Below are 21581 nucleotides of genomic sequence, written 5' to 3'. Positions count from 1 at the left end.
AGGCAGAGTTGTGTGATTTGAAGCAGCAGAGATCTCTGCTCTGGACTCACAACAGAGAAGTAAAGGAGTAAAACTAAGGCAGACGTTGCCAAGAGGCGTGTGTTGTCTGAGGAGATAAGAAATGCCTAACCAGGAAATTGCAGGCGGCCTGGAGCTGAAAAGAATCCAGAGGGGAACTCTCATGGAGGGAACTGGTGGGCACAGCTGGGAAATTGGACTCGACTCGACCATGAATCCAAATTCACGCTGCCACAGCAGTGAACTTGTAACCAAGGAATTAGAGCTGGCCAGGGCCAGAGGGAGCACCTGGTTCAGCCCCTCTGACAAGATGGGTACTCAGGGACCATCTCATGGAGAAAACAACAGAGGGAAGGGCTGGGATGTGCCGGGAGCTGTTGCCTCTGCTAAGGGCTGTGATGGTGAGGGAGTTCCTGCGGCTCCTCCCAGGGGTGCCTGTGCTGGGAAGGAGCTGATTTGGTGGGAGGGTCCCTGTCGTACAGAGTTAATTGAATGAGCTGTTCATCTCCTAAGTGCTCATCTGAGCCAGGCTCAGCAGCTCTCCAGAGATGCTCCCATCACTAACTATGAAAATCCTCATGCAGCAGAGCACGCAGAACCTCAGATTACCTCTTCCTCTTTTATTGCACAAGGCTATTTTTAATCCAGTGCCTGGCTGGGCATTAATTATCTTTGACAAATTACTGTGTATTGTCTTCATGTTGTGTAAATTCCCATGCATATTTTAGCCCATTGCAGTCTCATAAGAGCAGTAAGTGACACCTTATTTCCCTTATTTTACAGGCAGGCTGCAGTAGTGATGAGGTATCAGAGGAAATTCATGCCCAAATTCGTCTGTCAATTGAAACCAGTGAACAGCTGTGTTCTCAACGCAGCTTTGCAGGACTATATCAGCCATCAGCACTGCCCTGATACCCATGGATTCCATACCATCAATCATCAATTTTGCTAATTACATGGCAATATGAGTACAAATGTGTGATGGGAATTGACATCTCAGAGGAAGTTGAGTGGATGGATCACTGAGTCAGGGATGAGTAAATGTGGAATTCCACCTACATACAAGGAGGTGCAAGAGTCGCAACAGTTTTTCTGCATCTTTTTTCTTACACTTGAGTGCTACATTCCTAGACATGTCTCTCTCTTAGATCCAGGACTTTAAGAGCAGCAATTCTATGTGACCCAAGAAATGTGTGATGGTAAAGCTCTTGGGTGCTTTTAGTGCTGGATCAGGAATCTCCTCTTCTTATGTCAAGTTCTTGGGGGCAGACTGGGAGTGACTCATGTTCTTCACAATGCACCAAAGGTTGCCCTTGTGGAGGTCAGTGAGGGACTGGTGAGCAGAACAAGCAGGGTTTGCTCTTTGTGCAGTTGAGAGAGCAGAGCAGGGCAGTGGGAGCGTGTCCCTGGCGCGTGGGGGAGAGGAGGACGTGCCGTGAGGCGCGCTGTGCCCCGGCCGGTCCTGCTGTCAACCAGCTCAGAACGTCCCGGGCCCTGGGGACACACAGCTGCTTTCCAGCCCAGCCCCAGCTGTGGCAGCACGGCCTGGCAGGAGCTGGGGCTGGAGCCCACGAGCTGCTGTGCTGCCTGGGGAGGCTGTGTGTGCCCCAGAGCCCCGGGACTGTGCGAGGGGCCCCTCTGACCCTGGCTGCCTGCACAGCACCATCTGCTCTCCCTGGGCTCTGCAGTGCTGACCTGGTGGGATAATGAGTTATCCTTGTGGAGCGTTTGCAAATGGGGATGGGTTGGAAGGACTCAAGCCTGTGTTGTCTTTCTGTGAGATTCCTCGGGTCTGAGAAGGGACCACCTTAAGGTGCAGCAGTTCAGAATCACAAGCAACAAGGAATTGATCAGTTCCAGGATCAGGGCTGTTTGCTCTGCCCTGGGAGGAGCAGAGTGGGATGTTCCATGGATATTTGAGAGAGGCAATCTGCTGTGAGTACAAGTGAGAATGTGGCGCAGGCTCTGGCACTGGTAAACACAAGCAGATCTCTGTGGATAATATGAGTTTTTTTCTGTTTGATTTTTTAGAATCAACCTTGTCCTATGTTAGGCAGCTGGAGGCCAGAGTAAGACAGCTGGAGGAGGAAAACCGCATGCTGCCCCAGGTGGGTGACAGCCCCGTGGGAGCACCCGGGCTGCAGAGGGACCAGCAGCCCTTGTCCTTCCTGCGTTTGAACACCCAGATAACCAAAGGCTCTCACATCTGTTTGCTCATCTTGCTGTGTTTGAGTAGGAGATTGATTTAAGGCTGTGACAATGCTTTCATTAATTTTTTTCCTTTGCAGGCATTGATACCTTGCTAAGAAAAATTCTCTGGAAGCTGCTACTTCTAATTAATTAATTAATTTATGGGTTGGGAATCACAGTGAACTGACCCTTTGCATTCTGGTTTTGTTCCAAGAGCTTCTTGTTAAAGAATTATCAACTACTTTTTACAGTTAACCAAAATATTTTGCTCTAAAAATGCAAACATTGTAAGTAATAATTGGGTCATATTATTTTTAATACTCTAAGAAATATATTAGATACATTAATGCAAGACTGAAAGTCAATTGACTAAATATGGTGTTAAAGGTTTTCCTAACATGTTTCTAAGAATGCAAAATTTAAAAGCTCAAGACAAATGAATACACTTGTAACTTTTCATATAGGTACATACTTACTAGAACGTACTTCTATCATGTTTCATTAAATAACCCTTAGAAAATTTTGTCAGGTCTTCAAATGAAATTGCCCAATGGAAAAGAAATGAAGTTGGATTTTGTTTAAATTGAACACTAGCCATTGGTCTGAAGAAAAAAAATGCTTTTTGTTGGACTTAGTACCATTATTTGACTGTAAAATCCAAGGTAACAGTGAGGTAGTAAGAAGTAAAATCCACTGGCTCAGATTTATTGCCCTTTTGTTAAGGCAGAGTCTAAGTAAAATGTGGTGGATTTTCCCCTCACCTTTAATGTGACAGTTGGAAGGGCCTCTGCAGCTCTTTGCTTGGTGACCTTGGGCCCTTGGCTTCTCTCTACTCTGATTTTTGGATCTGGAAAAGAAGGACAACAAGAAAAGTCTGCTCATTAACATGTAAACAGTTTTCAGTAGGAAAGACAATGGTTGATCATCAGTGATAAAGAGTATTATTTTCTTTCAAGAACATTTTTCATGGCAAATGTTAACAAACCCACCCAAAAAGACTGTGTGGTTTGTCTTGGGTCTGAAACAACACTGGGAGATAAATTGTGCAGAACATTCTTCATGGGCCAAATCTTTAGAAGTGTCCGTGTGTTTTATGTTTGATTTGTCTGGGTTTGAGGCGCTGAGGCAGAACCCACAGAATGCATTCCCAAATCTTACCAAAGCCTGGAACACCCACACTGTGGGCACTGAGTTCAGTGAAAATACCTTGGCTGGGGTGCCAAACCAGAGAATAGTGCCTGTGGAAACAGCCCAGCACCTAAGCCTGTAGCTGTTGCAAAAATCATTGAAACAAAATACGCTGAGGGTGAGGTTTTGAAGGGGAAGAGTGAGGTGAGCAAGCCTGGAAACTGCTTTTTGTTTTCAAGTAGCCAGGTCAGAGTTTGTCTTATGTCTGGCTTTGTTGGCACAAGGATCTGTGGTGGAGTTCTGAAAAATCTCCTCGTATCTCTGGATACTTTATTCTAAGACTTAATGAGTGGCAAGAGTTCACATTTCCTGGCATATTTTACTCTTCCTCCTGGTTGAAGTCATGGCTTTGGGGAGAGGAAGGAAGTGTAGACACCAAGCTTATTCTAACTTTGCATTCATCACCTCGGTGTTACATTTGCCTGAGCTTGTTTTGAGAGTTTGTTATTCCTGTGGGTCCCACCTTGAACGTGCTCACCTCAGTGGTGATCAGGCCCTGTCACAAAGACAAGGATGCAGGATGGAAATGCATAAACTCCTGACACTGGTTTAATTCCATTTAGTGGGAGGAGTGGGAGTTTGTTGGGCATGAAGCCAAGCCAAGTGCTTTTGACAAATAAACTGAAAAGCTACAACGAGCTCCACAACCGATGAAGGTTTTTGGCACGGCCCTTACTCAGTTACAGTGTCCTGCCTTAAAATTTCAGCAGTGTCTGAGTGGGGGATGCCTTTTGCTTTTATGGATAGCCCCTCCCTGGTAGGGTTTGGGAATTGCAGGATTGCACTTAGGAGAGAGGTGACGACTCACGCTCATGAGTGTGACATGTCTGCTGTCTCTGCTGAAAAGCCCTGGCCTTGTCTCAGGCTTTTTTCTCTCCTCCTGCCATGCTTTTCTTCTTTTTCCTCTCTGCTTTCAATATCCTTTCTTTCCCCCCTTTTCTGCTTATGTGTCACTCCTGGAAATGCACTGACACAATTGTCGACACCTCTCCAGACAAATCATTCTGTTCCTCTGTCACTTAGATGTGGTTCCTTTCCAATTTCTTTTGCTTTGCTTGTCTCCCTCCATATGTATTAGTTTTCTTTTCAAAACCCCACAGACCTCTAATGTAAAGGTTTTATTAATATTTAGTGGCAGGAACATTTCCAAAGAAAATGGTTTTAAGTGCTGCCATCACTGTTCTAATGGAACCCGAGTTTCAGCTCCCTCTGCTGTACCGAAGGGCTGCTTTGTCAGGGGAATTGCAGTACCACCACTGAGTCAATGTTTTAGTTTGATCAGGTAATAGAAAAGGTATAAAAATGGGAATATTCACTTAAGCCTGTTAATGTCTTTCGCTGTGCTGCACAGCGGTTGTGGAGATGGTTCAGAGCATAGGAGGGGGTTTCAGAGTTACGAGGAGCTGTAGGTTGCAGGTTTGCTGTGTTTGTGGGAGCTCTTCTTTTGTTGTTGTTGTCGTTCTCTATATTCCTTCTCTCCAATAACAAGATATGACCCAGACCCTTTCAGTTTCTGGCCACAAGCAGGACTTTTGAGCAAGAAAGCAGATACTTTCCAAGATTTATGGCACGCAGCTGGGTCTTCTGTTGGGAATGCCAGACTGTGCCGGCTGCGGCCGGGCCGAGGGGTGAGCAGCTTGCACTGGGGCTCCTCAAACACTCCTGTGGGCAAAGCTGTGTGACAGCAGGGCCTGGGGGCAGCAGGGATAGAGCAAGAACGTTTCTGTTTTGCTGGATGAGTTCAGGCCGGAGTAGTTCCTCACAGGACTGAGGCAGGAGCAGCACATGGGCTCTGGCAGTGCCTTCTGCTGACTCAAGTGCACATGGAACTGCAGCACCACTGGAGATTGGGTTGTGCAGCTGACATTGAAACAGGAGAATGCAGCATCAGCAATGCTCTAACCACATACAGCGTGTTGCCCCTGGCTGGAGGCCAGGTGCCCGCCAAAGCTGCTCCATCACTCCCTTCCTCAGCTGGGCAGGGGGAGAAAATACTGCAGAAGGTTCATGGGTTGAGGTAAGGACAGGGACAGATCACTCACCAGTTACTGTCACGGGCAGAACAGACTCGGCCTGGAGAAATTAGTTTAATTCATTACCACTCTAATCAGAGTAGGATAATGAGAAATAGAAACTAAATCTTAAGACACCTTCCCCTCACCCCTCCCTTCTTCCTCGGCTCAGCTTTGCTTCTGACTTCCTCCATCTCCTTCCCATCAGCAGCACAGGGTGGACAGGGCTTTTCTTCCTTCTTCTTGAGTGTGTAACTCAGCTGCACTGAGCTGGAGGGCTGAGAATTGGGAAGCCATCCCTAAAGCCTCCCTGTTACTAAAACCTGAGATCTTCGCCTACCACTCAAATCTTGTCACACCACCTATGCTGTTGTAATGAAGATACTCAGCAATAATTAAAATATGTAGGGGTCAAAGGTTGAATTCAGATCCAGTTGCAGCTCCCTGGGCTGTGACAGACCTGTTATGCCAGTGAGTATCTTCAGAGGCCTGGGAAGAGGAGTCTCCTCCCAGACTTGCCGTGGTGCATGACTGCTCCCCTGCCTTATGCCGGGAGAAGCCAGATCAGGATCTGGCATCCACGTGTCAATTAGCTGAAGATATCCCTGAGTTTTTGTTGGGGTGGTATTTCAGGGCTGATAAGCTCAGCTGAAACGCCCTGGGAATGCGGACATCTGTCATATAATGACAGTGAATGCATTTGCAAAAGACAAACTTGGCAAGTCACCCAATTTAAATTGCTTCGGTTCTTATTTGTTTCACGGGAGGAGGAGACTTTTCCCCTTCCAGCTCTTTGTCCTTGTAATTCAGCTTTCCCTTTCAGTGAAGGGGAAGGGAAGCATTGCCAGGATGCTGCAGACAAGGTGCCAGTGGGCCGGAGGTGGTATGCAGAGGGCGTGAGCGCCCAGCTCCCACAGCACAGGACCAGGAGGCAGCTCTGGTGCCAGGCTAGAGCAGAGCCTTCTGCTCCCTCTCACCTGGGCTCTGCTGCCTCTGTTTCCTCATTCTTTCCTTTCCAAGGCTTTTGGTCCTTTCCTATCTCTTTTTGCGGTATTTCTTGCACTTGCACTGTTGCTTCAGGCCCTTTTTTGGGGGTAAAAACATCCTTGTTAGCCCATTCCAGTCCTGGTATGTTTAACTGGGAAATGGTTAGGCACACATGAGTTTATTCTTAAGCTCTTTTAACACTTTCCATTTCCTTCTTTCTTCCCCCTTCCATTAGATTATCACATTTTATTTCAACCTATTTCCAACTCTTTCAAAAACCTTTCGCTGAGATCTGTGTTTTTTCATTTTCCCTCTTCATGACATGGTTTTAATTATAAATCTATTAGAAGGTGGGAATTGTTTGGTTAGTGTTTCTTTTTCTAAAATCTGTGTCACTCACAGTTCCATAGTGTTTGTCTCCTCCCTTCCTTAGCAGGTAGGATAGGGAATCCTTCAACCAAAATGTAATTAAAAGCCATTGAATAAACTCATGTTTCCTAATCATGCCATCAAATATTTGCTGAAAGAAAGTGAATCAAGAGCATCCACCCGCCCAGTTCTTTCATGTGCTCTCGTCCCCAGTGTAAATTAATAGGCCATTAATGAAGGGCTCCAGTTCCCAGCAGCTGCAGTTCTGAGCAGGGTCTTTGTCTCAGGGTGTCCATTGTGCTTGACAGGGGAAGGCTGGAAGACAAGGGCTCATGAGCTTCATGTTACCAAGATACAAATTCAAGAAACACTTGGTGCACAGAGAGTTGCCGTTCTGAGAGGACAGATGGTCTTTTTTTCCAGTTATAACTCTAAAAGTCGGGAGTTACTTTGTCCTCAGGATTTTCTAGTAGACTGTATGGAATCTTCTGGATTTTCCATGTGTGACCTCCAAGGTTTGGAGCTGCCACAGCCCAGAACGTTTTTCTCTTGCCTGTTCATTATCAAAAGAGGTTTCTGACAGGCCTGCTGGAAATGGCTGTTTCTGAGGGGATGTAGCCAGCAACAGTTTTGGCCACTCAGAAATCTGAGTGTGCCTCCAACCCAGTGTGAACATGTGTGGATTTTGGCAGCAATATCCTGGAGAGGTTTCTGCTGAGGTCTTTGAGGACAGGTGAAAAACTGCAGTGTTTGAAGATTGTGTATTTTAATTGACAGGAATATTCCCTAAAAAATGTCTCTGTTTTCTTTAGTGTGTTATTAATCCAGCAGAGCAACATGCTGCAGTTACTGCTTTCTGGTTTTCCTTTCTCCTGCCTGTTTGAAACAAGCTGACAAACACAGTCTGTGTTTGCTTTGAGCCGTACAGGGAAATTGAGGGCTGGGGAAATCAGGGAAAAAAGCTTTGAAAATCAGGTAGTGATTGAACTGATGTGGCAGCTACCCAGCAGGAAGGATCTACTTCCCAGTAAACCACTTGCCTCTGGGATAAGAGGCCGCTGCAGAATGAGGTAGGGCTTGGATGGTGAGTGAACCAGTGCCCAGTGGACAGGAAAATCCTGCTCTCTTGGAAGCTTTGATGAGGTGACTGTGAGTGTCCTTGGGGCAGCCATGGACTGCTTTTCCCTTCCTGGCTCTTCCTGCGTGCCAGGCACCTCCGGAGGGGCTGGCACATGGACTCCCACGGACTGAGCTGGCCACTGGGCTGGGCACTACAGTGGTTTTCATTCATGACTGTCCTTATCCAATACAGATTGAAAAAATGAAGCTTTCTACTGAGTTGAGTAGAACAGCTCGTGATTAATTCTCTCCATCACAGAATACCCTGTTCTACACAGGGGTCTTTATTCTGACCCTGGCCAGGGTACAGTGCAGGGTTTGCCTCTGGCACTGTGGGAAAATGGCCTGAGTAGTAACATTTTGTAGTTAGTGTGAGTGAAATGCTAAATTTCCATTCATCTGGGCTTTTTGTTAGGTGATATTACAGGACTGAGTCAGATTTCCTGTTCTTTCTATTCACTAGAGTCACGTTTTGGCATTAAGATATTTTGTAGATTTTCTTCTAACAGCAAATGGATCTGCGCATTCAGGGATTCTTATCCTTGTGGGAAGTACACAGGATGTGGTGTGGGTTTTACCTGCTCTCTGCAGTGGGATGACCTGTACAGAGATCCCTTTAGACTCAGAAGAGGCCACATGCATGCTGCTGTACTTGGGCACAAGGGCTGGCCAGGCCCAGTAGGGAAGGCTGGTTGTGTGGGATGAGCAAAGAAGTAAATGATTTCTCAGGTGCTGATGTTATACAGCGCTGTTTGTTCACAATTACTCAAGATGTTTAAAGTTTATAGAGATTTCAGCACTACAGAGCTATGACTTCATCCCTCCTGTCTGATTTGGATCCACTTCCACAGTCTGTTACTGGATAAGAAATGAAAAGATCTGTCACACAGGATACTGATTCCAGTAGCTGGATGCAGGTGCTGTGTGGAGCTAGGAAAGAGGAGGAAGAGAGCAGATGTCTGTTCCCATCCTCGAGGTCCCGCTCAGGATCCAGTTGTACTTGGGGCTGGGCAGTGACAGGGGGCTCAGAGCAAGGAAGGTTAGGCCGGGTTTTGGAGGAAGGTGAAACATGTCCATGCTCCCCCTGGGAAGCAGCAGCTGTGCCAGAGGCTCTGCAGACCTCAGTTCCTCATTCCCCAAGGTCCTGTGTGTTCAGACACCACCGCTTCGGCAAAGTGCCTTTTCCTCCTGCTTTGCTTCACTGCCTCAGGAACTCCTAACAGTAGTGCTGGAGTGCCTCCAGCTCACAGGGCCCGTGCTCAAGCTGGGCATCCCCATCATCCCCTGGAATAAGCTTCCTCCAAGGGAGGCAGAAGCTTTACTGCATCAGTGGAGTGGCCTCACCTGACATGAGAAGTCCCTGAGCTGAGGATGGGCCTTCAGGGCTGCAAAATCTGCCTTACTTTTTAAAGAAAAGCTTATGTCTCTTATCAAGGACAGAGGGAGGAAGGAGAAGGATGTCCACAGGGGAAATAATAATTTTAGGTCTCCTACCAACATGTGCTGGCTGCTTGAAGCAGTGTGTTCACAAGTTTCTCGTTCTCATGAAAGGAGACAAAAGTGTGCTGCATATGGCAGGGAAGAGGCTGTGGAGCACAGCTGCCTGGAGGAGAGTTTGAGCTCTGAGAGCAGCACTGCTTGCAGGAAGTTTGGATTTTTTTGTGTTCAGAAGGCTACATGTGTAGTCCATAGTCATTTTCTCATCATTTTAATGGCAGTATTTCTATTTTCTATTCAAAACTGACCAAAATCTTTGCTGCCTCTGGAGTTAGTAAAGAAACAGAATAGTTTTCCTGATACAAGCCCCAAAGCTGACAGACTGAGTCTATCCTAAGCCAGAATTGCTCCAAGCTGCTTTATTACCCCTTTTCCTTCCTCTTTCATTTCCTTTCCCAAAGTACAGCATTAAGTCTGGCCAGTCACGAATTTCCCAAAGTCATGAATCCTTCCCAAAGCAAAATAAGTCCTAAAGCCCTTCCATACATCACAGAAATTTGGTGATGGCCATTGCTGGGGAGGACTGCAGGATGCTGCCCCGCACAGCCCCGAGCGTGTGCTGGTGTTGCCAGCCTGGTTACAAGATCCATTAGTGCCCACTCTTGTGGATTACATGGATCCAGTGCTTGGCAGGAGGACAAGTCTGTGTATGAAATGAGGTTTCAGATTCAGGCTTAAAGTACCTTTTCCATGGGTTTAGCATATGCAGCATTTTGGGGTTTTTTGTAACATATTCAGGTTTTTTTAGGGTTTTTTTTGAATATGTGAAGTCCAGTCCTGCAGATGACTGTGGGGGTTGAGTTGATGTTTTAAGTGGCCGGGAGGGTTCTCTCTGCCCCTTGGCACTGCTCTGAGCCTGCACCTTTGGTTACAATGGCCTCAGTGTATCCCAAGAGCATTAGGAACTTGCTTTGGACTGGGTTGCTTTCCAATGAATTTGGATCTGTGAAGTTCAGCCTCGTGTCTTCACTGTGTGCCCTTTTTCTCCCACCCCCACCTTCATCTTTCCTACTGTTTAGATTAGAGATACCCCCCAAAACTGCACTGTGCTATGTGCTTGCTCAGCAGGGCAAATGAGAGCCCATGGGGGCACTGTTCCTCATCAGAGGCTCTTTCCACTGTCATTATTTTTCCTTCAGAAATGCATTTCCCACACGTTCCAGCAGGAATTAATGCTACATTATTTCTTAATGTTTCCTACGGTGTTTATTACTCTTTAAGGAAGGAACTTTCCTTCTCTCTGTCTTTGAAACATTTTGCTTCTTCGGAGTTCTCAATTTTTTTACACAAAGTTCTGCATAAGGAATGAAAGGGAACAGCAGGGCAAGTTGGGAGCAGCTCAGGAGCAGGACTAGGGCGGTCCCTGCGGCTGCAGTGCTCACATTGCTGCCCACAGATGCAGCAGGAGTATTTTTAGCACTCCTCCAGAGCTGCCTGCTTGCTCAGGTTACCTCACTCCAGGAGATGCTTTACATCCTGCAAAGTTTGAGGTGACTGAGCTGGAAGAATTTAGGTAGCGTGCATTTTTTTGGCAGTGTCCTGAAGAGCCCTTGCAGGTGTCCACTGGGACAGCCCTGAGGTTGTCACTGCTGGGGACAAGTTGACATCTCTCAGGCCAAGGGGGCCATGGCCTTGCCCTGGAGGAGCTGGAGGCAGGGAAGGAGTGAGCTGGCGGCCCGGAGCTCCTGGCTCCTTCTCTGGTTGGCTGTGGCTCAGCTCATATTGCAAACCTTGCAGCAACGTTCAAAAATGTGAGTTCTGTTGAAGGAACAACCTCCAGAATTACTGAGATAAAATTAGACCTTCTCAAAACCTTCCTGTGAGGTTGAAATTATCTCTGTAAACTTTGTAGTACTTTTGTGAGGTGATGTACACACATAAGAAATTTTGTCATGTCCTGATTTTCCAGGGAGACGCCCTTGAGGGCCAGAATGTTTGGGTGACACTCTGCAGTGCCACCCACGCTGCCTCAAGTGGGCCTTGGTTACTGTGGCACAGAAGGAGGGGAGCTTGGGAGTAACACACACCTTCAGTGCTTCTGAGCCTTCTGCAAAAGAGCAATAAATAACTGACATCTGTTTTAATTAGTGACCAAGCCTTTTGTGTATTAAATAGTGTTTAATTTTTTGCGAAGGATGCCATTAGGATGCCAGGAGGGGCGGAGGGGAGTCACTGCTCTGCAAACGAGCCAGCCAACGTCAGTGGACATAGCTCAGCCTCTCAGCAGTCTGACTCAGTGGTAAATGCTCTGAAGGTAACGCTGCTCCTCTGGTACAGTCCATGCAAAACGTCCTGTCTGTCCCTCAACACGTGTGTATTGTCCTGGCAACATCCCCATGGGCACCACTGGGATGTTACTGTCATGAGTGGGGTTGTTTTTGTTTGTCACTCATTGCATCTGTGGACTGTGTGTATCCTGGGCAGGGTCCCGCCCTCACAGCCGTGTTGATTCCAGCTGTAGCTGCTCTCCACATTACTTACACTTGTAGTTTTTCTTTGAAGCTGGAAGTGGTGTTTTGCTGAATAAGGAAGTCTTTCATTGAGGATGCATGTTTGTGCTCCAGTGGAATACAAGGGATTCCTGTAACCCGTGCAAAGAGAAAGACTTTAATGCAGAGATAAAGCCAAGGCACACAGTATATTTCTGTTAAAAATGGCAAAGACCACAATCCCAAGGTCAGTGCTGAAACTCCCTTGGGAACAGATGTGCTTTACCCTGAAGTCAGGGCTACATTGCAAAGGCCTGTGTGGCATTGGTATACAGCAATTGACACAAGTAATCAGAGGGGTAAATCTCAAGTTCTCACTTCTGTCAGCAGTAAAACTGTTGCAATTAAAGAAACTTAGAAAGTGTTAGAAGATTCCAAGGTTTGTGGGGTGACATGAGACAAGAAGTGGCTGAGTTCTCTGTCCCACTGCAGCACAGGTGCCAGTGGTACCCGTGTTCCTCTGGAGGGTAATGAAACTGAGGGAGAGCTGAGCAGAGAGCAAGGACTGTGTATTCCTCTCTCCCAGTGCTGGCTCAGACGTGGTTGTCTGGGGCTTTGCGCACCTCTTCTTTTCTGTGCTTCACTCATTCCTAACCTGCTTTAGGTTAAGGGGGTGTTATTCCCCACCTCTACAGGTGTTGCAGGGACATACTTGGAGTGGGAGGTTGGCACTCCTTCTGGAAGGGACTTTTGTAGACATTTGCTCTGGTTTTGAGCTCAGCGGTGCTGTTGGCTTGCCTGGACATTCGAGTTCCTGCGCACAGTGATTGTCTCCCTCAGGCCGGGTGACATTGGCTTCTCCTCCGTGGAGCCTGAGGAAATGGGTTTATGCTAGTGAACCGAGCACAAATTACAGCCATCAGGTCCCTTCCTGTAACACAACCCCGGGGCACAGCAGCGCTTCCCCGCAGCCGTCTCGCCTGTTTTCCTGGCATGCAGAGGGGAGAGGCAGCAGAGAGTGCCCCAGCCCCTCTCCTCATGCCCTCAGCTGCACGTCCCCTCCGCGATGGCCGCCCCAGCCGCGTCCCTGCCAGCTGCACTCAGCCCAGGAGTGCGCTGATCTCACCCTCGTACAACGTTCCCAGCTCCCGAGGAGTGCCTGGTTCAGAGTGCTCCAGGTCCTCTCTGCATCTTCCATGTATTTCACCTGCTGCTGCCTAGAAAATAAAGCTATGCCATGTAATTTTGTCAAGAGATCATGTGTCATTATGGAAAAAAGCCTTTTGTAGTTCTCTTAAAATACCCCTTGGCAAAGGCTCTTCCCTGAATGGAGCATTTAACAAGGTGCTTTTGACAACCTGTAGTAACAGCTGGTCCGTGTAAGTGAAATATTGGAACAACAGCTGATGCTTTGCTTGCTGAAATGGATTGATAAGAAATACACAGAGTTTAGTTCAATATGATGTGAAAGCTGTGCTTTAAGTTCACCAGGAGGTACTGCAGCAATTGATATAAATGAAGTGTTGTATCCAAATGGAAAGTGAGCTGTCAGCTCACAGATTGCCCGACTTCCCCATCCCCAGCCAGGGAGCAGACCCTGCTTTTTCCCAGGGTGAGGCATATGGGTTTGATCCCACCTTTCTGGGGAATGCACAGCTGATCCTTGCATCACTGCAGAATCAGGTGCAGGAGGAAGAACCAGCCAGCACCAGGAGCCTGCTTTTCAGTACAAATTTGGCAACTTGGAATTCCTGCAACAAAGAAATAGTCTCTGTTATAAAACCTCATTGTTAGTGCAGCCCACTTGTGAACAGCACGAAATCTGAAGAGCAGGACTGTGTTTTAAAGGGACATTTCCATTAGAAAACAGAGGAGGTGGTTGTTAAAATAGTGCTGTTGTTTTCCTGACTTTGAAAAAAATGAAAAAATATTTTAAAAATTGCCTGGAATCTCCTGCCAGTGGAGGAAGTGGGGAACAAGAGCAGAGCTTTGCCATGCAGCTGGTCGGATGAGGCTCTTCCATGACCTGCTCCATCAGGCAGGATGGTTGGAAGAAGAAGTTGCCACGTGTGTGTCCCCATTCCAGTTGTATCTGACCAACCTGCTTGTGGTGCTCTGCATGGATTGACTTTGCACTGAGACAGCTGGAAAAATGTGCAGTGTAAGTTTAAGGGGTTTAATTTTGTATTCCATATTGAGCCTGGAAACACCTGAAGATGCAAAGTAATCTTCGTTTAAATGCTGACAGTATGCCCTTGAAGATTTTATATGGAAATTAAGTCAATTACTGTTTCTGTAATGCAATTACTGTTTCATTAGGAACACTGTAGTGTTAACATGTGGGTTAGTATTGATCAGAAAAATCTATGTATATAATATATCTGGGATAAAGTACTGTATGACTCAGCTGACCTGAATTTATCCTTCATAAGAATAAAACTTGGCAAGTGTGATGAAGCCTGGCAGCCTCAGTTTCCCCACCTGAACAATGGCCCCTCTGTATTTTTCTGCCTATGATATTCCTTTGTAATTTATGGATAAAACCCAGTTTCTAACTCATACATATTTAAAAGTAATCCATAAAAATTCTTGTGATGTAAGTAATGCCACTTCTAAAATGCTCAATTTGACATTATCACTTCATTTGTGTAAATCTCAAATATATACTTGTATCCCACCTTGTCCCTTTGTTCCCCAGCCATTCAAAGCTCTGCTGCTGGCATTGAAATGCTCCCTGTTCCTCTGACTTCTATAATCCGTGCCTGATTTGACTATTGATATATTATTATACTTTTAAAATAGTCGGTTATTTTCTTTCTGGTTTTGTCTTCTTACACCCACCCAGTCCATGTTCAAAGCACAGTGGATTTGTGATGAACGACTTATAATGTTTCTTTTCTTTTGCATTCTCCTTGCAGTTCCTGCCAGGCTGTAACTCAGTGTTTAGCTGCAGCCTGATGCACTGTGGGTGTTTCACAGGAAACATTTGCCATGGCATCATTTTGCCTGTGAAAACAGTGGAACGATGACAAGTTTCACTTTGAGCTCCATAATTTTGATGCATGGTGTTGATTGGTACCAAAATATTGCAAAACGCAAATATGGATGTGTAATTCATGCTGTAGGAATTTTGTGGTGTTAGATGATTGTGCTGGTATGTTATTAAGGTAACGGAGGTGGGAATTCTCTCCTCAGGATGTGCATATGGAATTGGTGCCTGCTCATCAACAATGTATTTGGGAATGGTTTTGCTTTGTATTTATAAGCTTGTAGCGCCTTAGGAGAATGTAGCCACATGTGACAGCGGGTTTAGAGGCAGTTCATTGTGTATTAGTGAGCATGGCTGTAATTCCAAAGCACAGGAATGTCTGGATTCGGTCTGGAGGGGTGTTACTCATATTTTCCTCAGGTTACTGGGAAGCTTTGTTTGCAATTCACTTGGGAAGGGAACCCAAGGGAAGGTGGTATACACCAACTGGGATTTTAGGGTGTAGCTGGGCAGGAGGGCTCGGGCAGCTGAGATTTCCATGGGTATTTCCTGCTGCTCACGGAGTCCCACAGGGCTGGAATGCTGCTGCAGCCCGGAGATGTAACGGCTCTCACCTGCGGTTGGGTGCAGGTTCCTGCCTGGATTCCAGGGACATTCCTGCATCCTGGCACTCTGGTATGTTGGAAGTAAGCTAAAAAGGAATCTCCATGGCTGCATCCTCAGCCTCACAGCTGTCCTTTAGCTGAGGTTTCTGCTGAAATTTGGAGTGATTTTGAGTGACATTTTGACCCCAGCTTGTCACCTGTGCTTAGGGCATGGGCTCTCCTGTGTGGGTTTTCCCCTTCCTAGCAATCCAGGGTCACTCATTCAGCTGGAACTAAAGGACCTTGGGAAGTGTCATCTCCTAGTTTATTACTGTGTCAGCATTAGCTGCTTGGTAAATCTTGTCTTAATATTTATTGACAAGAAAAATTGCTGGAAGTCATGGTTAGGCGCAATGTGCCTTCTCACAAAAGCTGTCCAAGAGAGCTTCCTCTTTGATAGTATTAAGTTAGGAAAATCAGGAAGCAGATGTTGGAAAGAATTGTCAGACCCAGCCTGGCTGTGCCACAGACACCCAGTCTGGGAGGTGTCCCTGAACCCCCATTTTTCATGCTCTCACCACTGCAGTGTTTCACTGCACAGCAAACGTGCCTAAAGCACACGTTTTTTATGATGGTGACTTGGGATTTCTGGCTGCAAGGTTCTGGTCATACGGCAAGTTTGCAGGCTTTGGGTCATGCCCACCCACTGGAATTAAAGACAGTTCCCTTTAAAGACTTGAATTTGGCCCTGTAACACTGTAGTCGTGTTGCTTCCAGTCTGAAGTATTTCTGGTTTTCATGCTGACACTCAGGTTTTCTTCAGGAAAGGCTCAGAGAAACTGGGTTATTTTCCCATCTCTTGTACCAGATCATAGTAGGACCTTGGGTTTGTTCTGCCTTTGCTCATCAGCTCTAGGAGCTACCTTTTCAGGATGTCAGCTTCCCAGGATCCAGCTCCTTTGTCTTTATTCAGTGCCAGCTAATGCAGTGTCTGTTCACTGCTGGACTTTAGGCACTGGTAAGATACAAATAATGAATGATGACAATGGAAAACAGCTTTTACCTTTCTTGACACTCATATTGCTGTTGGCCTGGAGATTAATGGGTGATTTAGTAGCAGTTACAAAAAAATAGTCTGAAATTGCAATACAATTGATAGGAATCACCATTCTTGTCTCTAGCAGTCCCTGAGAGGCCTGGGGACATTGACATAAGCTACTGTTCTTGTGCTCATATTCCATCGACCTTTCTGTAAGTCATTGTAAAATACCTCCCTAAATATTGGGGGGTATCACTTCTCTGCCTTTTTAATTCTGACATTGGAACATGGGTGTTAAGCAGAGTAGCACAGTGGCTGCAGGCACAATTCCTCTCACCTCAGGAAAGAACTAGTGGAATAAACACTCCTAATGCCTTCCTTGGTTTGAAGAGAACAAGTAAATGCTTTGAAGCAGAGGAAGAACTGCTCTGTGGTTTTTAAGCTGGAGATGTTTAGACACCTCTGGAAGGATCTTTGTGCTTCTGAATCACATTCTACAAGAGATGTGGTTGGGGAAATAGTTGGACAGAGTTTCTGTTGAGACCTGCAAACACCCTCAGTCTTGTGTGTGAAGCGTAAAATATCCCCATGATGCACGTGCCAGTTCATGTGTCCCTGTTTCTAATCATTTTTACCTGGCAGCATGTGCTTTCTGTGTTCACAAGGAATGCTGTGTCCCATGGGAGACAGTCTCTGCTCCTGTTGTGTGTCCCTCCCCTGTGTCCTACCTGTGCTGCATGGTGTGTGTTCCAAGCTGTGGCATTCCAGATGCATGTCCATAGGAACGCCAGTGCTCCTTAACTGGGGATAATGAGCTCTCTTTCCATCCCTCCCTCTAGGTTGTGTGGAGGAAACTTGGAGATGCTGCAGGGTCGTGCCCTGGAATTAGACACCACTTGTCAGGAAATCAGTATAAAGGACCTATGTAAGAGGCCCTGACCACATCCTCTCTCTGAAGAGCACGAGTTTGAACTGCCCAGGAGAGGGGAAGAACTGCCTGTGTCCGCCGCAATTCCCAGCTGACGTCGGGGGCTCTGCACTGCAAGAGACTGCTGGAAAGGGGGGACATTCTGCACAGGGGTCTGGCGGGGAGCCGTGTGGCAGTGTCCCCCAATCCTGCTGTTCCAATATCCCGGCTAATGAAGAGCTGCACCCTCACTGCAACACTCCACCCTTAGAAGCACTGAGGTATTGCCATCCTAACCAAAAGATATTTGGGATTCTGCAGGCGTTACGCAAAATAAGTTTTATTTTGGTTAGTTACAGTGAATCTCTGATAGGTCTGAACGAGTTTGCCATTGGATTTAAGAGAGGTTTTTCAGCAGACTGGAGAGACACTGATAAACTGTGCCTTTGGTCTCCGCAGGTTTGAGAAAGTCGCTTCTTAGTAACTCACACTTCAGTCTGTAAAGGATCCGTTAATGGTGCTTAGGCAATTTCCAGGTGATTTTTTTGCTTTGGTAGAATACCTGCCTTTGGAGGTGCTAAAAGACCATAAAGTCCTAACCAGCCGGTAGTGTAGCATAACTACAGTACTTGTAGTGATCCGCAATTTCTTTCTAAATGAAAGTCAAGGTAGCTTTCTTTTCGATTCACGTTGATGCACATCTTCTGAAGAGGTGTAAGGTGTTTAATGAATGGCCCTTTAATTAACAGAATACTTAGGCATCACTCTTACAGGTCTCAAGTCAGGATTTCCATCAGAGTTTATTTTGGAAAATATTTTCCAATTGTCAGGATGCTAATTTCTACTGTTTAATTTAGAGACATGCTGGTTTATTTAACAAGAGCCTACAAGGATCTAAAAGATTGCACTGCATTATAAAAAAAGCTTTTCTTGCCACTGTAGCGTTCTTTCAAAGAAAAAGGTTTTATGATCCTCAGAGCATGTCTTTCATTATTATGAGGCAGAAAGCTCTTGTTCAGATTGCCTGAGATTTGACCAGACGGCGCCCTAGATGTGCTTAGTTTATTTTTATCTCTGTGTATATGATCCTAGTTGTGTGTATTGAATTACAACAATAGATATTTTGTGTATATCTTAAAGCAATGATAGTTTCATGTATGAATGTGCAACAGGCTTGTGACTGAATGCTGTTGCTTAACTTTTTACCATAGCTGAGTATCAAAAAGACTAATAAAAATTAATAAAAAAAAATATAGGAATGCAACAATTCCTGGGTTTCTGGTTTGTTCTTGGTTACTAAGTTTTGAGCCAAAGTCAGAACCTCTGTTTTTCTGAGCTTGGACTGTGTCCGTGGGCTATTTGCAGTGGAATGTAGCTCGGTTGCTGTACAATCTTTTGTTATATAGGCGTATGATGTAAATCTGCTATCTGTCTTCAGAAAAAGTGTGTTAATTTGCAGCAGTAATTCTGTTGGTTTCTGTTGTTATTTTCACTTGGTACCATTCAATGTAAGGCCTCTGATCCAGCATTGCTTTCTCGGGCAAAACTCCCGTTCACTGCTTCTCCTTGAGTTGGAAATGCAGAATCCAGCCTTCTGTTTTGAGCCATTGCCCTCCTGCGTGGTTTCTGATATAACCCCCAGCCCAGACAGCTCTGTCCTCTTTCCATGTTGTTTTCTCCCCTATATTGTTTGCAGAGTTCAATTTCAATTGTTGTATTCCTATCTCTCTGTATGTATGAACAGCTGTAACACCTGTACTTGTGCCTGCGCTCTGGATGTGCAGGGGCCAAGCGAGGGACACTGGTCTTTTGACACTACACTTGTGTAAATTTTGATACTGTATTAAAACTATTTTTTTACAGTTCTGCATATGATGGGGTATCAAGTATTGTGTTCATCTTAGCAATGGTAATAAATTATAGAATCCCAGCCTTGTTTGCTCTCCTTTACTGACTGAAGCTCTGAGCTGCTTGGGCTTACAGGCAGGAGCTGCTGGAAATCCTGCTTGGTTGAGAAATTAGCTGCATGCTGTGCATTTTTCTTCATTTTCTTGCCAGGTGTCTTTAAAAAATCCCAGCAAAGTGAAGTTGCTTCTCTGTCTTCTGTTAAATGAGGAATAGCTGTGTGTGATTGTGCAGGGGGCTGTGACCAGGTGCAACTCGTTCAGTCCTCAGCTGTGCTGCGTTTGCAGCCCCAGGACACCTGTGCTGGTTTCTTCTTCCTCCCCTCCTCACAAGCCAGTCTTGAGGTGAGGATTGGGGAACATGGAGCTCTTGGAGTCTTTTTGTTCAGGTAAGGGGGTGCTGGTGGGGCTGGCAGTGGTCTACAGTGTGTTGGTGGCTTCATGTGCCACCACATCCTTGCCCCAGTACTGAGTTGTGGGGGAAAGGGCTGGCTCTTACTGCAGAGCAGAGAACTTTCACTAAATTTTCTGGAGAAAAGAGATACTTAGTACAATCAATATCTTGAAGCTAATAAATCCCATGGGGACTCCTTAAAGTGCACCTTCCTAAGAGGAGGAAGTGGGCAGTGTGTGGAGAAGGGAATCAGTGCTCCTGGGGGGGGGGTCTGTAGCCTGCTGAAATGCCTCTGTGCTAATGAATAAATGTTGCTGTAGTACTTGGGGACCTTCAGCTCCTCTGTCTTGCTCCCTGCCCCTGTGGTTAAGCCTTTTTCAGTGAAATGTAACTGTGCCAAACCTTGTGGACCCTATGTACAGTTGTTTGTAGCAGACTTCTGCTTTGGTTGAAGATTTGCCCATGTTGTTACAGGCCCTTTCCCAGGATCTCAGCTGAGCCTGAATGAGCTATAAATTCACCGTGTGAGTGAATTTTAAATAGCACTTGTGTAGTGGATGTATGGAGTGGATTTTACCTTCTGTACTGTAGAAAAGCTGCTTTGCTGAAGGGTTAGAAGGTAAAGAATGGCACTTTGTTTTCAGCAAGTGACTGGTTTTAGTAGAGCCTGTTCCCCAAAGGCTGCACTTGATGGACATGTTTATGAACGTGGCATGAAGCCAGAGTGCCCTTCTTAATGTTTTGAGCAGAGCCAGCCCAAACAGCCTCTGTGGCCTGGGGACAGCGCCTGGCCCTGCGCTCCTTTGTGCTGCCCAAACCTTTCAAACACCAAATGCCCCCCAGGCTCTCTGTGTTGTCTCCGCAACAAATACCAGCCCTGCCAGGGCACTGGATTGTTTAATTCCCCAAATGTTTTTGAAGTAAGTCCTGGGGTGGTGTGAATTCTTTATACTGATCTCACCACTTTGATACAGAAGAAAGTAGCTTGGCTCCTCCCCCCCCACTTTTAAGTGGAAAAAAGTCTTGATGAGGCTGTCCTTCATTTTGAGCAGAATGGGCCATCAAATGCAGCTGCTGGGTATGGAATGCCAAAATCTCTATCTCCACACTTGTGTTTTCCAGGCTCAGGTGAACCACATACATGGGGACCCCAGGCATGAATGTCCCCATACTAGCACTGAACTGCAGTTCTGGTCATCCAAGATCCCAAAGGTAAGAACAGCTGACTTGATAGCAGCTCTGCCTGGAGTGAATAAATAGAGGCTGTGCATTAATTAATCAACCAGCAAACAGGAATTTGCTGGGCTGCTTTGGGATTATGGTACTTACTAGCACGTGCAGGCAGGCCCAGGAGTGAATTGTGAGCTGGTGTTTGCCTGAGCTGGCAACTCACATCTGATGTGTGCAATGCTGGGAGTGAGGGGGAAGGGGAACTGCCAAAAGAGGAATGAGCAAATCATCTTGCTAGGAATTACTCTTTTCTTAAAGAAAAAGCTCCTTCCCCTCTTCCTTGATGGCTCCAGACTCCTCCTGTTTGGTTGGTTTTTTTATTCCAGAAACAGCATGGCATGGTTGAGATTTTCAATGTGCAGAAGGTCAGAGAGGAGGGGAAGGCTTAGCCCAAGACTATGTAGGATTGGTGGGGGTCAAGCAAAACAAAGATGGTAATGTGAAAGAAAATTAACTTTTGAATACTCTTACATAAATACAAATATGACTGTGTTTTAAAAACTTAAGAGAACATGGACCAGAGACATAAACCTTACTTGAATCTGTCTTAACTGTGAAAGCTCAGACACTTCCATGTGAGTAATTAGAAAATGGAGAAATAACTAAAACCATAGTACCCTATGCTATTGATATGGGGGCTTTGCTGGAGTCAGGCTCTGGGGAGCTCCAGCCTGGTCCAAGCATTAGTGGCTCCCCTCATGCTGGCTGGTGGGGAAGGACCCCAG

General features: G+C 46.1%; 1 protein-coding gene across 3 annotated transcripts in view; it reads left to right on the top strand.

Annotated features, from left to right (window-relative positions):
* The window catches only part of CCDC85A (coiled-coil domain containing 85A), a 67653-nt gene extending 48395 nt beyond the window's left edge, over window positions 1-19258 (top strand). The window contains exons 3-5 of one of the 3 annotated variants that reach the window (XM_042049310.1): window positions 2050-2126; window positions 11515-11634; window positions 17261-19258. In XM_042049310.1, the coding sequence (XP_041905244.1) occupies window positions 2050-2126; window positions 11515-11634; window positions 17261-17350 (287 nt within the window). In that variant the 3' untranslated portion in view covers window positions 17351-19258. The remainder of the gene's footprint in view (window positions 1-2049; window positions 2127-11514; window positions 11635-17260) is intronic. The other 2 variants (XM_042049311.1, XM_042049312.1) reach the window with 2 other exon arrangements.
* Window positions 19259-21581: the final 2323 nt, after the last annotated feature.

Source organism: Corvus kubaryi, unplaced genomic scaffold (assembly GCF_017639235.1).
Source record: "Corvus kubaryi isolate FWS band 111438036 unplaced genomic scaffold, C.kubaryi_AGA036_p1.0 70, whole genome shotgun sequence".
Taxonomy (NCBI): Eukaryota; Metazoa; Chordata; class Aves; order Passeriformes; family Corvidae; genus Corvus; species Corvus kubaryi.
Note: the sequence above shows the minus strand (reverse complement) of the source record. Positions and strands in the feature narration are given on the sequence as shown.